Source organism: Amblyomma mixtum, chromosome 7, assembly GCF_055824585.1.
Source record: "Amblyomma mixtum isolate Tamu chromosome 7, ASM5582458v1, whole genome shotgun sequence".
NCBI classification, from domain to species: Eukaryota; Metazoa; Arthropoda; class Arachnida; order Ixodida; family Ixodidae; genus Amblyomma; species Amblyomma mixtum.
This window is the reverse complement of record NC_143018.1, coordinates 104831523-104855003: the sequence shown is the minus strand read 5'-3', so window position 1 is coordinate 104855003 and position 23481 is coordinate 104831523. Positions and strand designations below refer to the sequence as shown.

The 23481-nt window shown below is 43.4% G+C and overlaps 2 protein-coding genes across 4 annotated transcripts in view; one reads left to right on the top strand and one right to left on the bottom strand.

Annotated features, from left to right (window-relative positions):
• Positions 1 to 280: 280 nt before the first annotated feature.
• LOC149337083 (uncharacterized) overlaps positions 281 to 23481 on the bottom strand; it is a 46531-nt gene continuing 23330 nt past the window's right edge. For both annotated transcript variants that reach the window (XM_089553305.1, XM_089553306.1), the window contains exons 6-8: positions 5465 to 5534; positions 3590 to 3704; positions 281 to 3520 (exon numbers count right to left, since the gene is read on the bottom strand). In XM_089553305.1, the coding sequence (XP_089409431.1) occupies positions 1897 to 3520; positions 3590 to 3704; positions 5465 to 5534 (1809 nt within the window). In that variant the 3' untranslated portion in view covers positions 281 to 1896. The remainder of the gene's footprint in view (positions 3521 to 3589; positions 3705 to 5464; positions 5535 to 23481) is intronic.
• Positions 9867 to 23168, top strand: LOC149337084 (uncharacterized). 2 transcript variants are annotated; one of them, XM_089553308.1, is made up of 13 exons: positions 9867 to 10350; positions 13348 to 13537; positions 14447 to 14521; positions 16340 to 16466; positions 16655 to 16731; positions 16905 to 16964; positions 17153 to 17212; positions 17333 to 17389; positions 18082 to 18144; positions 18545 to 18738; positions 19049 to 19208; positions 20093 to 20204; positions 22044 to 23168. In XM_089553308.1, the coding sequence occupies exons 2-13, from the start codon at positions 13351 to 13353 to the stop codon at positions 22120 to 22122; spliced, it is 1251 nt and encodes a 416-aa protein (XP_089409434.1). In that variant the 5' UTR covers positions 9867 to 10350; positions 13348 to 13350; the 3' UTR covers positions 22123 to 23168. The 2 variants fall into 2 exon arrangements, with proteins under 2 accessions (XP_089409434.1, XP_089409435.1); XM_089553309.1 differs by lacking the exons at positions 9867 to 10350; positions 16905 to 16964 and having other exon boundaries at positions 11656 to 13537.

The following is a 23481-nucleotide window of genomic DNA, read 5'->3' as shown; positions in this document are numbered from 1 at the left end:
GAAGTTCTTGCAAATAGACATTTTTAGCATACCGTGTACCTTGTTACCGTTAGCGGAATACCGGGAGCACGCCTACCGCCGGTGAGCAGGCACTGATTGGTCCCGATGCTGCAGGCGCGCGCGTAGCTGCCGGGTACGTGGCGCCATCTGGCGACGTCAAGAAGATTTGCGCATGCATTGGCTGCGCCTCAGTGATTTGTAACAGCTCGTGTCGCAGTGTTTTTAGAGCCATCGGTTCTAGCAACACTGCTTTGTCCTATGACGTCATCACGCTTGTACTTGCGAGTTTGGCCTGTGGCGGCGATACCTGTATTTTGGTTCTTGCTCTTTTCTACGTTACAAGAGCTTTGTTGTTAGTATGAGTGGCGTTTTTGTAATCGGGAGCTGGTATTCTGTCGATACAAGTTAACTTCAATTTCTCCTCAGTGTCCATTTAAACCCCCTAAACCACAAACCGCTTTAGAAGATCAACCTGTTGCACAGGCCCTATAGGTGGCAGCACCTGCCATCGCAGGGCCGCGGCGCATTGCTTAACCGCTGCACCACTGCACCAGGAGTGGTATAAGGACTTCTAGAGATCTATGATAGTTAAGTAGAGTCTCCATATATGGGCATTAACCCACTAAAGCTATTCCGTCATACCTCAAGGCGGAGCTTGAGTGAGTGCGTCCTCCAATATTATTTCCCAACTTTTAAATAAGCAGGCGGGCTGGGACCTGAACAGTTATCCAGACAAAATCTGCAGTGCAAGCAAAAGTCGGTGCGAATCTTCCACGCAAGCCCTGGAATGCAAACTGCCTTACAACTCGCCTTTTCGCCTGTGTCCCAATTCCCAGGACACCCTGGGACGCAGCTTTAGTTTGGCGTCCCCCCACTGCCGACGTCCAGCAGCAAGTGTTGATTGATTAACGGTGTCCAGCTGTTGGTCATATGTGGAGTTCAACTCTTTCATTACCATGGAAAAATAACCAAATCTGAGTGTATTGAAAGAATTTTTTTTTACAAGAAGTGCCAAACACATTGCACGTTGGAATGTGTGAAATTGTAGCTTATTAGCTAATACTTTTGAATGAAACAAACAGCACAGTTGTATGTAGAAAAGTTCTTGAAACTTCATTTGTTAAAATGCTTTGTGGGCACCCACGGCCCCATACTGCTCGCGGCATACGGCTGTGAGGGCCGAGTGTCATTTGGGCGTGCCTCTAAATACACCACAACCATGCATGTCCGGCAAGTTCTTCATTGGCAGTGCAGAGCGCACGTGCGTGATCTAGCAGCTGGCTAGATAATGGCAGCGGTGCACAAGGGCAGACCAGCGCGGCATCGCTGCCCACACAGTTCGTGGTTACGGCAGTGCGGACCAGCCACCGGAGAAACGTTGATGGTTCTTGTTCCATGGAAGCGGCCTTCTTTACGGATCCGGCACGGCAGTCTTCTCTTCTTGGCAGAGTAGCCAGCAGTCTTTGACTACTGTAGCATACGTGTGGATGTAGCTTCACTGTTAGCAGCGTTTCGTCGACCGCAGCTAGCGGACCGTTGTAGTTTTCAAGAGTTCGGATGCTACTATGCTGCGATGCAAGTTTGAGCGCTGTATCTTGCTTGGACAGGGGCTCAAGTGCATCTTTTGTACACTTTAGAGCTGCTCTGTTGGCCCGTAATAAACGGTTTGTCTCCTGCTTGAGGTGTTCCTCGTCAGGCCACACTATGGCTTGCGAACCCTCCTGAAGAGGCAGGTTATCTCAGCTGGTAACACAAAAAAAATGACTACAAACAAAACCAAAATGAGCAGCTGCACTAAACCAGAACTCGACTGAACAAAAACTGAAATATACAAACTCGCGCACATGTTCACAGCTATGAATACAAAAATCAATGCACTTTCCATGGCCGCTGAAGTCAGGACTTGAGACTGTTGTGCCACCGTGAAAAGCAGTCACGTGTCACCGTGAAGCAGAGATAGGTTTGGCAGGTGCTGCACATAACATTCGATTTTTGTTCTTGTCTTTTTCTCTGATAGCAAAACTTGCAATTCCTTCTTTTTTCCATTTTTTTCGGCTGGTGGCTAAGTGGTTGCGTGGGAGTTTTTTTCGGTTCCTCGCTAACTGGTTTCACTTTCGGTTCCTCGCTAACTGGTTTCACTTTCGGTTCCTCGCTAACTGGTTTCACGGGAGGACTGGGGGTGTGGCTTTCCTTTACCTTGCCATATTCGAAAATCTGCTCAATGAGCTGTTCCCTGAAAGCAAGCTGGTCAAACTTTTCAGTCTGAGCAGGCTTGGGGACTTTGGGGCGCTCACTTTGGTGAGCTTGGCAGAGGATAAAACTGTTTACGCATGCAATGTCCACACAGTGGAAAAAGAGCATCTTCCACCAACGAACGCATTTCCTCAGAACGTTGTATGCCCTAATCTGATCGAGCTTCTCTACGTCCAACATGCCAGCATTATATTCGTGCACCAGGAGCGGCTTCTTGATTGTAGTCACAGTCCATGCGCCCCCCGTTTTCTGCCTTCGTTTGGCTGGAACGTGTTCGCTGGCTGTGTGAATCGTGCTCATTAGGTTCACAGCACGCTGGTCCTTCCACTGAATATACAAGATGCTGCCATCCCGAAGCCACCGGACATCTCCACGCTCTGCTGTTCTCTCCCAGGTGACATCCTTCAACTCGGACGGAAAGCAGCGATGATCTTTTTGAACGGTCCCACACGCAAGGGTTTTCCGCTCGAGGAGATGCTCAAAAAGTTTGGTGGACGTACAGGAACTGTCCATGTAAATTCTGTACCCTTGGTCAAGGTACTCCGAGCACAGCTTACTCACTACATCAAAATCTAGACCATGTAGTTCCGGCACCTCCTGTTTGCCGGTATACACTGAAAACTGAAGGACGTATCCTGTTTCCGAGTCAGCTAATACCCAGAGTTTGTATGGCTGAATTCCTGATCTCCCTTTAGATCTGACCACTCGTTCACCAAGGGAGAGGTCGCGCTTTGGCTGGAAAAACTTCGCTGATGTTTGGTTGATGTCCTTCAAGAGCCAGGATACCTTCCAGGTCTTGCCCATGGATTCTGCAGCTGCTGAATCGTAAGGGTCCGCTACGTGCAAGAAGTTGAGCAAAGCGACAAACCGATTTTGCGGCATGACATTTCGTGGGAGAAGGCCAGAGTACAAGCTTCCTGTATCCCAATAAAGATTTACTTGCGGCACTTCCACAATGCCCATGTAAATGATAATTCCAATAAACTTTAGCATCTCCAATGGAGTGACCTCTTCCCACGGGTCGTCACACTGAGTGTACATCTGTCTGTTCAAGCTCTTCATCCACGCGTACTTGTTAGTGTTCTCGCACAGGGTCTTGATCGTTTCCATCGTGAAAAACATCAAGAAGTAGTCCAGAGGTCCAGCAATCCCCTGAGAGTCGCTCCGAAGTGGTGCACCAATACGGACGCCTGGCATTCGTCTAGGCAGAAACGTGATGCGACTTGCAGGCTTTGGCAAACTGTCTTGGCTATACGTTGTCAAGACCCTGAAGCACAAAAATAAGCCAATGCCATCAGTTACGAACCTCACAGTGTGAACAGAAAATAAAACTTACATGTGGGTACGGGATGACGTCCCGGGCCTCTGAGACGAAGCATCGCTGTCCGAACTGAAATCGGATGTTTCCACATCGTTGTCCGACTCATCACTGCTGTTTTCATCGTAAATACCTGCACCAGAACAAGCCGAAGTGCTTGGTGTGGGCTTTCCCTTTTTGAGGAGACTGGGTAGAAGCGGACATCACGACCACTGACCAACGCTGCTACACGCGCTCAAAGTTTCATTTTTCACGGTGCCCCCTAATGCTGAAAACTAACAAACAACACTACAACCAAGAGACTAGTTCCATAAAGACAAACTAGATGGCGCCGCTTGTCCACAAGCGCTGAAATGAATTTTCGGCGGCTTGTTCAAAACGTCTGCCACATATGACCAATTGCCTACCGCGAAACCGCTAATGCCCCAAAGTTGCTCCGACACCACCAGAGAAATGATAGGGAAGGGCTCCGGGTTATTCTGAACTATCAGGGATTCTTTTACCTGCACTAAGGTAGGATAGCACGTAGTGTTCTTGCAGAAATTTTAGATTTTGATGCTTCTTTTACTCATTTTTCAGCTCTGCAGGGCACGCAAAGCTCAAAACAAGCCCCAAAAAATAAATTTGAAACTGTGGCTAAAAAAAAAAGACAACTTGCAGAGACGAGTGCCCACGTCCTGTTTCACAGTGATGGGGTTCAGTGCACTATTATATGAGACTTTGTAGCGTGAAAGGTGTAGTGGTTAACAGCTGCATTCAGCATGAATTTAACGTAGCAGTACGACGACTGCACATGGTTCAGTGTTGCAAAGTCCAATAGTAGGAGACTATCTACACAGTAGAAGCGAGGACCGTACGAACGTCACTAAGATATACTGGCTTGTAACTATTAGCCTCAACCATGGCTAAACAGCTTGGGCAGGGCATGTAATTCAAAGGCATAGCTAACGAACTCAATTCCAAGAGATAATGAATAGTGTTCCCAAATACCTCACAAACCCAGTACAGCGTCCACTGCCCTCCTCTTCCCTTTCACCTTTCCGACTGCAGACCCGTGACAGACAGAAGTCTACCAAACCGACCTACCTATATCCCAGCATGTAGAGAACGCAACACTAGTCAAGGCATCTGCCAAGACTGCAGCCACACTGTTCACTGCAAGGCGACAATCTTCTAGCTGGAAGCACGTTTCTGCTTCTCAACTTCTGTATAGCACACTGATTGCCAGGCTCAGCTATCTTAGTTTCTAATGCAGGAAACAAACATCCAAGTGCTCCTTGCAGAAAAAATTCTTCGCACAACTGTTTTACACCGCTATTAATCCTGCCAGAGCAGCATCAGGCACTTTGGATGCCAATTTTCGCAATGCATAAAACGAATGAGAGACCTTTAAATTCAGTGGTCACGCGATCTTAGCCCCTCTTGCTATGGCCACAAACAGAGGTGAACCTAGATTTTGGACAACTAAGGCAAAGAATGAAGCCTCGATGGCAAATGTAAAGCTAATAACAAATAGTATTTTGTGGCCAGTAACTACAAAACACACACCACACTGATGTGTCTCTTCTCTGCTAAAGTCCTGTACAAATGAACACCTTTATGCACACGACTAAGCACTCTGCGGATGACGTATATGCTACGTTAAGTTATTTGGACCTGCTTTTGATAACTGCAGAATGGAGGAATGATTTCTCTGCACAGGAAATGATTTTAGCCTTTTACGATCAAGTCGATTTAGGGAGTTGCATTAGCCTTTTCTTTTTTCATGTAGGGGATCAATTTACCCTAATTCAAGTTCATTTGAGCACCAACCTCTTCACACTTGAAAGGGTAGTCAAGAACATTTCTACACATGCTGAAACTAAACTACACTATCAGTGACAGCACACTGACCTGTTATCTGAAGTAAGCACATAGTTGAATCACTGGTAGCAGCAGAAGCTTCGCTGGAGTCTCCGCACACCTGCAAAAACAAGATATGCTAAAGCGCAACCATCAGGAAACTGACAAAACACCCAAATGTTGTTGCAGTGGCATTAAGCTCACAACATAAATGTGTCGGCAATTTTTTAAAATGGGCTTTTCGAGTTGGAAGAGTGCTTTTCCAGCATAGCACAGTCAGTAGTGTAGTGCATCAGGATACAGCTAAGACGTACTGACTCGTCGGCTGCTTCACTGAAATTGAATAGTTAATCCTGTAACTATTACCGTTAGCCTCCTTATTTTTTTAGAGGCATGCAGCCCACTATAAGTAATGCCCACATCAGTTTTTAGAATTTCGAAAACACACTTGCCTTCGGCACTGCGGCCAAACAAATTTTGCCTACATCACGCCAAAATAAAGGCACTTTCCAGAAGCTCGCAGGCAGGGCAACCCCTCCAAAGCATCTAACTCATCGAAATAGGCAGTTGCATTACAGCACAGAGGGTAACTGCATTTTCAAAATTCTGAGAGTTGATATGGTTTGGTTTGGTTTATTGGGGTTTAACGTCCCAAAGCGACTGAGGCGATGAGGGACGCCGTAGTGAAGGGCTCCAGAAATTTCGACCACCTGGGGTTCTTTAACGTGCACTGACATCGCACAGCACACGGGCCTCTAGAATTTCGCCTTCAAGAAATTCAGCCGCCGCAGCCGGGATCGAACCCGCGTCTTTCGGGTCAGCAGCCGAGCGCCGTAACCACTGAGCCACCGCGGCAGAGTTGATATGGAAATTCCTTACTGTGAGATGCACCCCTCTCAATAAATCAGAAGACAAACGGAAGCAAACAGCAATAGCTAGAAAGTGAACTACAGTAGCCGACTGAGTTTTCGGACTAGAATAATTAAGATGCGCGATATTTCGGACTTCGCTGAGGAACAGTCAGACAGCGCATAGAAACGTGCACATTTTAAAGACCAATACTTCGAACCCAGTGAAGTTCGAAAGCTCGGTTTGTCAAACTACAACAGACGCTAGCAATGCAGTGGGAACCATTTTTGAAAACAAAGTTTATTTTTTTTCGGCCTAACATGGACATGAGAGGTGCATCGCTGTCACAACTAACCAGTTCTCTGCCGCCGCGAAAGGTGCCACCTTGGATTTGAACCGACTGAATCGGACGGACTGGCCTGGGAAGGCTTCTTGTGCTTCCCTATTGCCACTTGAGATAATGACATGCTTTCGCTGCCATGTAGATCGCCTACAAAGAGAGGGTAAAAGCACTGGAACAGACAGCTGCAGCGTCCGCCGCAATTTGGACAACACCACCTGGTGGTGGTGGTGGTGGGTGGGGGTGAGTGCCTTCGGAGATTCTTGCTTCTTCTGCTCCCAGTCGAAGTCAAGAGGAAGAAATGGGCTTGGGCAGGGCATGTAATGCGAAGGCAAATAACCGCTGTTCCTCAGGGGTAACGGAGTGGATTCCAAGAGAAGGCAAGCGTACGTAGCAGGGGGCGGCAGAAAGTTAGGTGTGCGGATGAGATTAAGGAGTTTGAGGGGATACGATGGCCGCAGCTGGCAAAAGACAGGGTTAATTGGAGAGGCATGGGGGAGGCCTTTGCCCTGCAGTCTGGCTGCTGCTGATGATGATGATTCTGCTTGTGTTATCCTGTGGATTACTTCACTCGGTCTTCATCAGTGTCGTTGCCCACGGAAACTGACTTCTTGCGTCACAAGGCACACACATTCGTTCGCGGCATGATCGGTGGCCACGCTACAGTGATGTACCATGCAGAGCGCAAGGAGCACATTGAAGCACATGGGCACCCATCCTTTTAAAGGTGCACTGAAGAGGATTCCGAACTTGTCTTTTTGCCGCGGGAACTCGATCTAGACGTTCCTAGCATTCTTAGAAACTGCAACTTATTGCCCTGTGTGGCCGATTTCCCTAATTAAATCGAATTAACGTCCGGCTCCCGCCCTTTTTTTTTTAATTCTGCCTCGTACGATGGGCGGAGTCGACCAACGCGTGAAGTTCCTTTCAGCCAGCTCCGTGGAGGCTTTGCTTTCCCTTTATTTCGTTTTTTAGGTTTCCATTAATAAATAGTTTCATTCGCAGATAATATTGCCGCAATATAAGCCCGCAGAAATAAAAATACGCGTGGACTATTTGCTACTACGGACTACTACGTATTACTCCGCCGATGGCAGAGCGGCAAGCCGCCACGAGACTGGGTGAAAGGCACTCCACGCGTTGGTCGACTCCGCCCACCGTACGAGGCAGAATTAAAAAAAAAAGGGCGGGAGCCGGCCGTTAATTCGATTTAATTTTTGAAATCGGCCATACAGGGCAATAAGTCGCAGTTTATAAGAGTGCTAGGAACGTGTAGATCGAGTTCCCGCGGCAAAAAGACAAGTACAGATTCCTCTTCAGTGCACCTTTAAGTCCTCGTCACAAATCACATCAGTGGTGTCCTCACTCTCCGCGATGACGGCAATGATGTCTTCATCCGCAGAGACAAAGTTGCCTACGTCTGCCCTATCGCAAATAGCACCAACAAATTTGGACAGCTAGTTCCACAAATCATCAAGACCTGCAACGGCTTCATCGAGCTCAGCTGACAAAAATTTGCTCAGTCTTCTCTAGGTAAGCAGTCCAAAATGTCAGAAGCAGATCTGCATAGTTTCGTTTTTGACATCATTCTACGACCCGCTTAGCATAGACAGGGCACCTAAGGGCTCAATTTTTGAGTCTCTTCCAGTCCTCTGTTTCTGCACGAGCCGTTCGATCAGATGTTTCCTAAAACCAACCTTCACCGTGTGGATTATCCCCCCTTCCAAGGGTTGAAGCAAAGATGTTACGTTTGGAGGCAGGACGCAAAGTGCGATGTAGCTGGAACTACCAGTGGGGACAGAACAGCGGTGGGCACAGATGTAGCGACCTTGGCCTACCAGGTTGTCATTCCAAGCCCTCAGCCACTAGGCAAAAAAAGACCACGGGTTATCCATGCTCTATGAGTGGACCTGTAGGTCACCAGAACCAAAAGCATATTCTGCAAGCGTCGCAGAGACTTGCTTTTTTCGATCACTATTGGTTGAAGCTTCGTCAGTCCATCAATGTTGGGGGTGAGCAACCTGATTTCTTCTCGCCTCGTTACACTCTCTTGATAATTTCCAGCTTCCCGTTTCATGAAAAAGGAAGATTCTGCCATTTCGTGGCTGCAATCGTGCCAGCAGCACGACGCACAAAACGTGCGAATTGCATCACACCCACTGAGCACACAATATCCTGTAGATGTCTAGAAACATCTATAAAAGTCATAAATATCTTGGGCTACAAAAGACATCTACAAGACGGTGTTTGACACCCGTCTAATAGACATCTTAGCCAAGACGCCTGGAAGATTTCTTTGGAGGGATATTTGCGTCTTCAGCTACACAAGGCGTTTAGAAGTTGGCTTAGCAAGTTGTCTCCAAGACATCCCCGGGAGACATTTTTGTGGCCGCGTACACATGATGCAATTGGCTTCGGCGCTTCGACTAGGTCACAACTCGGATGAACGAGTAGCCGACTGTCGCGCCATATTCCCGTGAATCGAAAAAAAAAAGCTGAAACGGAACTAGCAACAATTATAAGAATCCGAGAGAAAAGCTTAAAATTAAAGCCTGCACAATATTATATGTATCATATATATATATATATATATATATATATATACAGCAAACTAAAATTAACATTTTCAGCCATAGCGCTGCGCACGCACTTCTAAAATTAAGGGCTATGAAATTAAAGGCAAGTTTTAATTCTATGGCGGCGAAAAGCCGGCGCCCACGTACGTGCACGCGCGTGTGCTGTTGTTGTTGTTGCGACTGAAGGAAGAAGGAAAAGAAATTGCACGGGCCTGCTACTGGCTCTGTTGCTGAGCCACCTCCGCTGCCTCGTGCGGACAGAAGAGAAAATAGAGAAAGAAGGAAGAAAAAGAAGAGCGAGAGAGAAAGACGCGCGTCGCAACAGCCGTCGTCCGCCACCGAAGCGGCAGGTGCAATGACGGCCTACAAGAGATAAAATTCCTGTGGCAGGCTAGCCCCCGCCGCAAGCGGCGTTGACCTACCTATCCCAACCCCGTAGGATCAGGAACAGCTACCTACACTGTGCGTGCGATATCAGGGCACGCCAAAGAACCCTATAAAATATACACAGGTGGTAGAAATTTCCGCAGCCCTTCACGGAGTCTCACATAACTATAACTAGCCTCAGTCGCTTTATTTCAAAGGGATGTTGTCATAACAAATTAATATAAACCACATAAACCAATCAAGACACACCAATTTTTTTGCCGCTCAAATCCGCGCCTGAATAAGTTGACAAATGCTACGTTTGAATTAATTTATCGGAGTTCCGTAATCTCTATGATCAGATCAGGGGGATCTGTTCCAGCTCCGGGATCCGACCGGCCAGACGTTTGTAACAAGCACAATGCATTGTGATGCTTCTCCGGCTTACTTTTTCTCAGCTACCGTTACTGGATGTTGCCGACGTCACTACCTCAACCGCACTCACCCCAGGACTGCAGCGATTCCAACCTTGATAAAATTGAAAACTTAATTTTATTATTAGTATTTGTTTCTCATCATATTTTAATTTTTTTTATTTTCATTTTAATTGTCACTTGAAATTATTGTATTCGTATCTTGAATTGATTTAATTTTGTTAACTGCGGTACTGCACATTGACCGTTGTTCCCGCGCAAACTGTCAGACAAGCCGGAGAAAGGAACTGGAGCGGTTGCTCCGTCGTCGCTATTGATCGTGCTTCTTTGGTGTCAACATCAACCCGGTGTGGGAGCGGCGCCTATATTCGGGTAGTGTCCTTACGTTTTTGATGAGCAGTACTCAATTGTCAACTAGGATAGCATGCACGTATAGGTGTTTTATGTGTATCCAGTATCCCGACCGGATTGTCAGATGTACTACAGGCATGCATCCACGTGCACGCGAAATGTAATTATGTACCGCGGCCAAAAAAATATATAGAACTATGCATGCTGGGCAAAAACTAGCGCTTCCTCACTGGAATTTTTGCTGACTGCATATTTGTTGACTGACTTTATCGTCAGCGGGGCGTCTCGGTGTTAATTGTTAGTGCTGCCGACTCCGGTAGGCTTGCCCCGTTTCTTTCTCGCTTAGTTACATCGTGCACGTGTGCGCCGACCCGCGAGCTCTCGTATGACAGTGCTCCATTTTCAACTAAGATGAGCGTGTAGGTGTACCCGCCGGATTGTCAGGTGCGCGCAATGTGTAATATGGAGCGGCCAAAGAAACCCTTTGAAAGTCTTTCGCGGTGGCAGAAGAGGCGCCGGTTAAATAAAATTGTGTCAAAAGTTTCTACATGTAGCTCTCAGCCTATCACGACTGATACCTGGAGCACTGCAGAAGCAAGCTGTAGTAACTGGGTGGACAGGAACGCCTCCAATAATGTTTGCACTACGTCAGAGTTCGAATGCGAGATTGGTGGTGACGTATCTGAATGCAGCTCTCATGAGGGAATGGATTCACCTAGTAGTCATGCTGATACCCTTTCTGGAGATGAAGAGGTTTCATCTGAGCTGCCGTCCTTTGAACAGGATAATCCGAGCGCGCGCATTGTTTCGGTTTCAGGCAGTTCGAATTCTGAGGATAATCCGAACGCGCGCATTTTTTCAGTTTCAAGCAGTTGTGGTGACCTTGCAAGGGGGGCCGATTTTGGCAGATCTTGCCCAACTGAGTTGGCACAAGATGGTGCTTTTCATGACAGCTGTCTGCAGGTAGGAGTGGGATGCACTAATTCTGAACCTGTGCCTGTTCACGACAGTAGCTCAGATGAAACTGCGTCAAGCAAGAGCTTCCCTTCAGATGCATTCTCTACAGATTCCGAGGTTGAGGCTTTGCCTGGAACTTTTTTGAGCAGCATCAGTGAAAAACAGACAAATAGTGCCATGGCAAATAGTGATTCAGTGTGTCGCATGAAACACTTCCTGACTGAATGGTCTGGTGATCATAAGATCACTCATGGAGCCCTTTCCTCACTTATGAATGAGTTGAGGCGTTACCCCATCTTCTCAGGCTTGCCGCGCGACCCAAGAACTTTGCTGTCTACACCTCGCAGGGCAGTAATAACTAGAGATGTGCCACCGGGTTCCTATTTTCACTTCGGCATTGCAGAGAGTTTGAAAAGCCTACTTGTACAAGTCAGTGACCTTTCGACCATACCACCCCAAATTGGTATAATGTTTTATGTTGATGGGCTGCCACTAACCAAAAGCACTCACAGTCAGTTTTGGCCAGTTCTTGGTAAAACTCAGGACGTAGCTCATAGTGGAGTATTCTTGATTGGCTGTTATCATGGCCATGCAAAGCCAAATTCCGTTGAGGAGTACCTTTCGGATTTCCTTGCTGAGCTTCAAGACCTCTTGGCAAATGGATTCCATTTCTGTGGACAAATATTCTCTGTTTATGTAAGGGGATTTGTTTGTGACGCACCGGCTAAAGCATTCTTGTTAGGCACCAAGTCGCACTCCGGCTACTTTGGCTGCGGAAAGTGCACACAAGAGGGCGAGTTTGTAGATGGAACGGTCGTTTTTCTTGAATCTGACGCACAGCTGCGAACAGATCAGTCATTTGCTCAAAAAGCACAAGAAGAACACCATGTAAAAGACACGCCCCTTCAGTCCTTGCCTGTAGGCCTAGTCACACAGTTTCCTTTAGATTATATGCATTTGGTCTGCATTGGTGTTGTGAAGAAGCTGCTGCTTCTGTGGATTAAGGGCAGTAAATCTTACCGCCTGCCATCACTGTCTGTAAATGAAATATCTCAGCGTTTGGTTGACTTGAAACAATTTTGCTGCGGTGAACTGGCACGACTACCACGGTCTTTGAAGGATCTTGGCTTTTGGAAGGCAACTGAATTCCGTTCCTTTGTTTTATACTTTGGTCCAGTAGTGTTGAAAGGTGTCCTAGGGCAAGAGAGGTATGAACATTTCCTCGTACTGCATGTTGCTATTATCATACTTGCTAGCCCATCCATGTGCATGACATACAATAATTATGCCAAGGACCTTCTTTGTTTTTTTGTTCGCAGTTTCAAGTCATTGTATGGTCGCGGGAAAGTTTCATATAATGTCCATGGGCTAGTGCATCTTGCTGATGATGTAGCAAACTATGGAGCATTAGACAATTTCAGTGCCTTCCCGGCTGAAAGCTTTATGTTTCGTCTGAAACAGCTGCTTCGCAGTTCAACTCGCCCGCTTGAGCAGTTGCACAACAGATTAATTGAGCTCAAAGAGAGTGGCAACCTCAATGCCTTCCAGAATGGTCCAGAACCTTCCATTGTTTTCAAGAAGATGCATATGGGAGGACAGCTACCGAATGACTGCAGGGGGCCACAGTTTCACACTGCCGTCTTTCCAAAGTTTGTCCTTAAATCGGCTATTGGAGACAATGGCTGCATTCTCTCCAACTGTTGCGTAATCCTAGTCTCCGATTTTTGCTTTGATGAAGCAGGTTCAAAAGTGATTGTGGGCAGACAGTTCACAGAGGTGAGAGATTTCTACACTGTACCTTGCCGCTCCAGTGACGTGGGCATTTTTGTTGTATCTCATCTGTCATCTTGCAAGGTGTGGCCGGTATCGCGTGTCCAGTCAAAATGTATGCTGCTTCCTTATTTAGGTTCCAATATTGAGTATTTAGCTTTTCCATTGCTTCATACTATGTAATTTTGCCTCATCATCAGATGTATGTGTTGTTGTATCTTTAATTGTCTACTTTTTACCAACACTTCAATGCTTTTACTGTCTGCAGCCTAATAGTTTTCACTTTTTCAGGCAATGTTTGCTATAGTTCGTTTTTTATCCGATGACTCAGTCGATGTGGTGCCAACAAATTGGCTAAAAGGAGACGAGTGTCTGTGGCCAACAGCGTTCCGTGCAACTCGTACCGTCAAGGCGGTGAAACACCGAGAAGTGCCAGATGCTTCTTTCAAGAAGCACACTGTTCACGTTCTGAGTTTTGAAGGTAAGAAAACCAGTGTGTTTTCCCTGTTATCTTTTCTTAATCTTATGGGATTAAGAAAAGAGGATATATGTTGAATTCTGCTGGTTAATTAAAGGAATATTTAATATAGCATGAACTGTCTGCATTTAATGCAACATGGATGCGATGAAGCACAAACAGTGAAACAAGATAGTAGTCACTTCATAGTTAACACCAGCACAGTTGAGTTTTACTTTTATACAAAGTGAAAATTGGATTTCCACAATATAGATCACCATAATTCTTAGCTTTGGAAGCAGAGTGGTCGTGTTTCATTTGTCCTGTTGACGTTTCATTTGTTAAAACTGATTATAAAATTTATCAGTATTTTTGGAGTGGAAATTTTAGAGTATAAGCTCTACTTTTCATACTGCAACTCTCATGATCAAATTAGGCACGGTTTCGACCTTCCTCTGCTGGAGGTGTTCCCATATGAAGTAACATGCATGATTTGCTGGGGAGAGATGCTGCTGTGTACCAAGTGACTAGGCCAGGGTAGAACAGCTGATTTGCTGGTGCATGGCCCTTCAGTCTTGCCGCAAATAAGGCACGCGCTGCTTTGAATATGTCAACTCTATGGTGTAGGCACTGAGTCGGATCATCTTGCCAATATAGCTTGCTGGAATGAAGGAAAGGTTATTAAGCCATACAAATATACTGCCATGATTGACAGAGGTTACTCATATAATGTGGTCTAACCAGGACAAACCTCCAAAATTCTTTCTTCATTGCGGTCTGCCTTTGACAGTATGTTCAGTAGTGTTATTTTTACTGAAGTCATAAGGAAACATTTCACATTAGATTTTTAAACAATTGTTTTTGACATTCACTGTTGGAGGCTTTAAATTGGGCTAAAATGAATGCTGAACGTCCAATTTCGTTTTATTTTAGACACATACCAAAGGGCAAGATCAAAATTAAGAAAAGCTGAGGATACAGATGACATCGCAACTTCAACAGATCAAGGTATGTAGCCCTCAATTCCAAGTATTAAATATTTCAGAAGTACTGCCACTAGAGCTTTGAAAAGGTGTACTCTGGCTTTGAAAGTTGTGAACAAGAAAATACTGTGAATTAAGAACTAGTTACTGCACAGCTTTATAGCTTAACCATTTATCATTTATGCAAACAAAGTAGCCTAATTTGCTCAATACTTGCTAAGCTGGATACTATCTTTGCATGATGCTATGCTTTGAATAGTTGCCATTTGGATATGCAATACTCAGTGAATCTTACTGATCTGATTGATCACATGCCCAAGAGAGGCTTTGGCGCATCTTTCTGTGTCCTATCAGTGGTAGAATTTCGGAGTGAGTAGGCCACCTGCTTCATCATCTGTCATGTGAAAAAATGTTTTGCACTGGACTTTGCTGTTAGTGTACATTATAAGAAGGGATGATGTAAATAAACTTGTTTAAACAATGATCAGCTGTAAGTATAGTAGTGAAGAGGTTCTTTGAAACTGTGACGGCTGGCTGTACTTTACTTGGCATGAGAACTGGCTTGCTCTTTATCTGAAATGACATTTTCCCATTTCATAGCTGGCAACACATGCTTACTTTGCATATTTGCTGTTAGCAGCTAAATTTTAAGGTGTTGAAACGATATAGCTGAAGTGGTGAGAGTCATGTTTTGATAAGTGAGTTATAGCGAGTGATGTCTCTATGCACAGATATATGGAAAAGCACTGAACAAGGGTTGGGGTACCTTGGTTTGCAAGGCGAGCCAACATTTCAACAAAGGGGCTTATCTCAGATGAAGACAAGATCCCTTGTTAAAATGTTGGCTTGGCTTGCAGGCTCGGGCCCCCTCAACCCTTGTTCAGTGCTCTTTCATACTGTGTAGCCATCTCCTTTCTCCTTTGTTACCCTGTGTACAGATGTCTTTAAACAAACTATGAGAGACATCTCAGTGCTATCTGTGCATTTCGATTCGATCATTTATCTAGAGCTCTTGAGCGGTGTGCTGAGCAGAAAATTAAATCATAGCACAGGTGCTTGTTTGGGACCAATGTAGTCTGTGTGGATTGCATGACAGCGGCCTCGCTAGAGTATGTTGTCAGTAAAAGTCAGTGCCTTTTTTTTTTTTTTTTTCACAATTTCACTTCACTTTCGCCACAGCATCTCTAGAAGCCAAAATTATGCATCTGGAATCTTCTCGAGTTGGCAATTCACCCATTGCACATTTAAAAATGGTACTGCTTATATTTTTGAGTAGTAATATTGAATACTGTTTGCATATTTATGTGAAAGAATATAATATGATTTTTGGTGACAGTACTGCACCTAGCAAAGCTATTTTATAAATGTGCAATGTGTGAAAGCAAGCTCAACTACCTTCCAGATACTATATCTGGCGTTTGAAATTTTGAGGCATAAGACCAATTAAGAAAATTTAGAAAGGAGAATCATCTTTTTTGATGGCCATCAAATTATAGAGTATTGCCCTTGAAATCAAAAATGAAGTTCATTACTTGATTTTACCTAATTAAATTGTTTAGCTCTGTAGCAACCAGAATACCTGCCTCGCTGTATAACCAATCTGCAAAGGCTACACCAGGGTACTCATCATAATTTTTAAAATGCAGATCTATAGTAATTAAAAAAAATTGTAAATTCACTTCTAGCAGTCTTATCTATGGAGTTCTGAGTGGGGTGGCTATTTATGTGGTGAATTTCTCACCTTCGTGCTAGTGGCATTCACAAACTGTTGATATTTAGAATCGGTACCCAGTATAGACATCGCCTTGAACTTTTTTGTTGCAAATTCACATTTCATTTTCAGAGAAGGGTCGTGGGAAGCGAAAGAAGGTATCGGCAAGTTTGAGCAGCTCTGATATCTCTGATTTTGAAGATGGAAACAAAGATTTTGGACTCCGTGGTATTCCACCCTCACCTTTCAGGTCTCAAAGGCATGGAACGTTCCCTTTCTCAAGAAAATTTCTGGGTGATAAGAAAATAACTGATTCTTTCAAAGAGCTTGTTCTAATTTAGGAGCTGAATTTCAAAAGTACTCTTTTCATCACAAAGAAACACCATATTCATGGAGGTTATAATTTTTCTTGTTTGGTTAATTTTGTGTTGTTGCTTCTAATTGCAGTGGTTCAACTTTGCATGGAGAGAACAGTTCTGCAGCATTGCACACGTCCACAGGCATTTTGTCACCATGTCCTTCAGGTGAGGTCACTAGCGTTACCATATGTTCGGTACTGTTAAGCAGCACTGAGTTGCACAGTGCTTATTTGCTGGTGTAGGTGTTTCAGGCTTTTACTTAAGCAAGTCTGCTTAGGGAAATGCATGCAACATTCATGTAAATATATCCAGCTATATGCAGTCTCCATTGTCTGCAGGGGAAAGAAGTTTTGAATCATCACCCACTTCTGCTGGCATTTTGGCAACAAGTCGTTCAGGTACTGTTAAATGCTAGGAGCAGCTAATTTCATTTGAGTTTAAGAGCTTTTAATCAGTGTTGCTGAAGTTCTTTGGCTTGGAGTATTTCAGTTTATAATTTGCTTGCATTATAGTATATGTGTAGAGTGTGATCGATACAGTCTTAGTGTAAATGCATCCAGCTATATGCAATCATTTCTACCGGCAGAGGGGCGAAATTCTGAAACATCTCACACCTCGACAAGTGTTCTGCCACCAAGTACTCAAGGTATGCTTGCATTGCGGTGAAACTTGCCTCCCCCTAATGCAGAACCCTGCGCATGTCTTTGTATCTGCATATGTATGTATATATGTTATTATAAGCTACACGCATCATCCTTGCCCACAGAGAAAAGGCACTTCGGAGCAGCCCACACTTCCACAGGCGTTATGTCACCAAGTTCAGGTACGCACACCTGCCTTATTATATGTTAAGTGCAATTAGGTGCCATCAAGCTGCATAGGTTTCCATTGCCAGTCTGAGCATCGTATGACTGCTTTTCGGGTCTAACTGTATAGTAATGTGTGCAGCATAATGGACGCAGCATTTATGTAACTATATCCAACTATGTGTAGTTATTTTTGCTTGCAGTAAAACAGAGCTCTGAAGCATCACACACTTCCATGGGATTTTTGCCACCAAATCCTTGAGGTATACAAATGCTACCTTATGTTATGTTGGGCACAGTCAGTCACCACCAGGAAGCAGTGTCTAGTTACTTCTTTGAGCATACTGTGACACCGATTGTTGGGCTTGAGCATAAATTATTCAGTATGAATGCACATATATCTGACTTCATGTTCAGTCATTTGAAGCTAGAAGTAACTGTTTCAATTGAAATTTTGAGTTGTAATCAATTTATGAGAGTCTATTTCTATCGTCTTGCAGTACTTTTTGCTATTAAGTGAACACTTACTTTGTTCGATCTATTTGGGGCAGTTGTGGTCCGAAAGACCTCTCAAATTTTGGTTCGTCGGGTACTTTAACTTCAGCATAGTAGCAAAAAACATTACATATTGATGAACGTTAAAAACACTGGTGTATAATATGGAAGAGGTTCATCATTCATTGTATTAACATTTTTGCTTTATATGCAGCCTGCCTTGGATGCTCACATGTGAAAGACCGGGCAGCATCAGAAGCAGGAAGCATCAGCTCTGGTAAATAAAAATTCTTGCAAATAGAAAACAAAATACTTGAGCACCATGCAGGAAATAATTGCACAATGGATCTGTCTCAGTAAATATAGAGAGTAGGAAAGTTTGTTTCATGTGCAATAAGAACTGTGTCAACAGTAAAGTAAATTTATTCAAGTATGAACTGCTTTACTCAGCCAGTTGAATCAGATTTCTGTCAAAATCAAGCTGTAGAGTTGTGCTGGCTCTTTGGGCTTGGTACTGCAGCACAATTTGCTTTTGTGGGCAGCACCATGTAATATCCAGTCCTTTCAATCTGTATACAGCATGCCACATACTTGCTCCATCAGAACAACAGGCATGACGTGTGCTTCTACTTTATGGCTTAATGCATTTACTTCTGTTTCTTGGTTACTCTTTTCAGATAATGCACTTCGGATTCTGCGAGAAGTTTGCTTTGTGAAGAAAGAGCTTAGAGCGATAAAAGGGCTGTTGGAAAAAGGACAGTGCGGTGATAGTGGAGGGTCTGGAGAATCTGTCATTTTACCATTGAAAACAGAGGAGGATATCCAAGAAATTGAAAAAAAGCTGAAATGTCAAGAGTTTCATGCACGACTGGTATGTTTCATTTTACAAGTGTGCTGGTGTGGTTCATTTGCTTTTGGTGAATAAACATAGTTGCCAGTTCATGTACCTGACAGGGTACTCAGAGAAGGATGCAAGGCATAAAGCAGAGTGCACAAGTTGCTCGTAGTGTGCATATATGGTTCATTGGGAGCACATAATTAGTGTGGCAGGAAATTAAAGAAGGATGTGGCCATGGATATGTAAAGTAAAAGCAAGTGCAATGTGGGCATTACATTAGCAATGCTGCTGGACAGATTTCCTGCCAAAAACATGTATTACATAACCCCTACTGGTTTTACAGGTTCGCCAGCTTGCTGGTATAGGTGGAACCACTGCCCAAGCTGCGACGACAAGGATATTATCAAAGTTGATTGATGACTCTTTGGGCCAACATTATAGCTTGTATGGCCAGAAAGGCAAGAAGGTGTTTGCTAACTTGGAACTATTCAATGTGATCCAGAGTGAGTATACTCCCATGTCACATATGACTACTCAAGGCAGTTCTGGCATTAGATTCTTGAGTGCTGAAATTTTTGCAAACCGCTAAACAGCGCTTGTAAGATATATGGTCATATCATAGCTGGATACAAACAACATACATAATTTTTCATTGATATAGTAGTTCGTGGTTAAAGCATCATATCGGCACAAGAATTTCTAGGTCTCTAACTTGTTTGTTACTGTCAAAAATTAAAACTGATCTCTTTACTTTTCAGTAATACACATGCTGCATACGTACCATTGCCCATAGTTCTGCTGTTTTAGTAGGATAGCTGCTGTTTTCACGTTGTATCCTACTCAGCTGAAGCCCTCTCTTACTTCGCCTGGCAAAAAAACCTTTACTCCCGGGCAACTTTTTGTGGCTATGCAACCAAGGCTGCGGAGCAGTGCTTTAGTTCTGGCATATCTGGCCTCAGTTTCGGTTTCAGTTTGACCTTTACTTGAAGTCATAGTTTTCGAGCCGCAAGCGACACAGCAAGGTCCTTCTTTAGCCAGCTTAGGGCCTACTTGAACGTAAATGTGTGGTTAATGAATAAAACACACTTTGTACATTGCCAAAACGTGTGCATTGCGTTGTGTAGCAAGACCAGCGGGTAGACGCAACAAAAACAGCCAGCGTGCATTTCAGATTACGGACAGATGGTGTAGCATCTCGTTTTGCTCAGCATATTCTGCTGATTCAAAAATGCACTAAACTAACATTGCACTGTCTTGTGTTGTAGAACGATCATGATGTACCGTGATCATATAATACTCTAGAGCATGATCCTTGAAACTGTTGTGCTCGTGATTGTGTTTTAGTGTTTTTTATGCCGTCATTTTTTTTTTTTTTTGCCTCTTACAGAAGCAGTACGGCTTATGAATGGACTCTCGCTGGCATCACTGCAGGATATCCAAACAGGAGTTAAAGGGTGGCTCAAGAACTGCTCTGCACGGCTGAAGAATGCCAAGAAGAGGTACTTGGATTGTGCTGATGCGATTTATACACTTATCCACATGTACTGAGAATTTTAAAAAAAAAGTCACCTTTGTACTCATGTGGGCTTGTCTTTTTCCCCCTACTGTTTGAAAGTGGAGGCAGGCTATTTCACTAGTTTAATGGGTTGAGCTCCTTGCTTGTAATTAGCCCATCCCTGTCACTAGGTCTAAGCCCAGTTATAGGAATAGGCACTTGTGTTGGCTTCTCTATCTTCTGTCATCTTTTTTGCACTTGTTAACAATGAAGGTGTAAACTACCAGTAGCCTGGACATCAGAGGTGTGCCTTAGCAATTTGAATGCACTTGTGAAGAAATCATATGGATAAAAGACTGACGGCAAAAATGAAATATTGTGCAGCTTCGTAAAGTATTGCGGGGTTTTTTTTTTTGTTCACTGTTTGCAAAGTGAACAAATATGAAATTACCGTTGTGTTAAAAGTTCTTATATTCTTATATAGTGGGTGCTATCTACTGCAATACCGTACTAGATATTACATTGACTTGGCTATCCAATTAACAGTGACTATAGAGTCATGTAATCCCTTTTAACAATTGTTATTGCAACAGCTGTTTAATCAAGGATACTGCAGAAGTCCTAGGGGGCTATTTAAAAAAATGATTTTGGTGTTTAGTTTTTTCTTTTCCTGTCCTCACTTTTTTAGTCAGCATTTTGCTTTTGATTCTTGTAACATTTGCAGGGGTAGAGAGCAGGTCTGCTGTTTGAAGTAATGCATGTTACGTATGTTTTGTATATATGTGACTAAAAGATGTGAAATGTGTAGTGGAACACCACACAGGGATGGATTGGAAAAGAAGCTAACTGTGCAGTGATACATTTTTGCATGCTGAAATTTTGTGCTGTTGAAACACAGCTGCGATGCCTCATGGCCACTGTTTGGCTGCAGCTTACCTAAAAGAAAAAGCTTGTTAATGTTACAAGAGGCTGAGTTAACTAAACAGGTGTGCAAATATTCAGTATTTTCTCATAACACATTAAATGTCCGTTTCGATTCACTCAACAAGTGAAAAGGTGCACATTTCAAATAATTTGCAGCTAACAGAATAAAGTGAGGCATTTGGATCATAGGCACCAAATTTGAATAGGGCGTGTTTTTTTTTTCTGATGACATTTTAAAACAGAGCCTACTCTGACAATGCACAGCATGGCCAGCTTGTGCAAGGAGCAGTCAGTGCCATTAGGACTGCAAATTAATCCAATTTATGGACGATGGTTTAGAATCAACAAGGTTCAGCCAGGTTCAGTAAACATGTCCTATCACCTTGCCGGATATTGGAGGTCGTGGCGCACTGCTCTTGTCCTCATGTCAGCCAAAGTGTAGCACTTGTTTCCATCACCGTCAGAAAGAACAAGCAATTTCATTATGTGAATATGAATATCATCGGGCAAAATCTGACTGTGTTCAGTCGTTAGTTACAGCATTCCTGGATGAATGTTTGGTTTGTGTCAATATCCACAAACACAGGGAATAATCGCGTGGATGTTTGATTTGGTTCTCACTATTCAGTTTGATTTTTTCTGCTCTCTATATATACTTTGCCAGCAAAACTATATTATTCAGTTTAGTTTCAGAATACTATTCTCGCACCACTATAGTTGCTAACAAGGCATTCTTTGCAGACAATTCATTTTGCCTTGCATGATACAGCTTTTTTCAGTATGACAGTGTGACCGCGGACAACAAAGCAAAATTTTTATGTAGGTCCCATTTTTAATGTGGAAACAAAACATAAGGCACTTATTTCATAACTTCATAAAAGCATACTGAAGTATGTTACCTATAATTTTCTCATTGCAGGATGTCTAAGGGGACTCCTGATCACCTCACCTCCACCTGCCAGCCAGTCTCAGCATTTGTGGAAGCTGCGAACATTTAGTTATTCCAGGGAAACTAAGTTTATGGGCACACAAGTCCATGCCATATGTTTTTTTAAGATTTTTATTTATTTGCTCATGACGCCAAGCGGCATACTTGTTTTCATGCTTATTTTTTAGTTCTGTTTACATTGTCGCTGTTGTGTTGCGCGAATTCTTTGTCATGTGTTCTTTTATTTACTGCACTTAGCATATCTTGCATTTCATACTTATTTTTCAGTTTTGTTTACATCGCTGCTGTTGTGTAGTTGTGCATAAGTCCTTGTCATGTTTTTTTTTATTTTACTCACAGTGCCAACTGCCATACTTGTGTTTTACAGTATATCTTACATTTCTTGCTTACTTTTCAGTTCTCTTCAGGTCATTACATTGCTGTAGACAGTGTTTCTGAGCACATAAGTCTAGTCATTTTTTTTTTTTTTCAGATAATTATTTACTTGCAGGGACAAGTATATCTTGAATTTCATGCTTTTCTCTTTAGATAATTCCTGGACGATTTTTTCAGGTGCATAAATCTAGTCATGTTTTTATATTTATTTATTTACTTGCCACGCCAAATTGTATCTTTCATTTTATGCTTATTTTTCAGTTCTGTTTGTCGTTGCTGTCGGCAAACCATGCTCCTAAGCGCATAAGTCCTTGTCATGTTCTTTCTTTTAAGGCTTTTATTTGCTTACTCACAACACCAAGTACTTGTGTTTTCCAGCAAATCTTACTTTTCATGCTTATTTTTCAGTTTTGTGTAGGGTGTTGCTGTGACAAGCCATATTTCTCAGTGCATAAGTCTGTCATGTTCGTTTTCTATGCATTTTTATTTTTCAGTGCGCCTCACATTATCATGTTTATATTTCATTCTGTTTTGCTTCTCTAGCTTTTTTTTTTCAGACTGCTGCTTTGTTATGGCCTTTACCTACTGTTTAATCAACTGCCACAGTAGATTGGTTTTTCTGAATCCTGTGTGTAATGCCCTCTTTGGCCCTTGAGCAGGGTGTAAATAAAAAGTATTTCATTTCGTATTTGATTACTATTAAAGTGAAAGCTTGCACAACACTGAGTCATTATTTTTTAAAGCTATTTGCATGCTAGAACTGCGTGCAACTGGCTGACTTTTCTGTAAATTGCCAAGTTTATAAATGTGGCGGGTGCAGGCTAGCCGTTAACTGTTCTTACATGCAAGAGGCTTTGATGTTAGCAATTAAGATTTGCTGCAGATCAACAGTGCTAATAAGCCTCTTACATATAAGAACAGTTAGTGGTTATAACTTCAGTCTGTCAAATCGTATTTTGAGTGCGTCTATGCAAGATATTTTTAGCCTTTTAAGGAGAAAATAAAGGCACATTAGCACAGAAATATACATCTC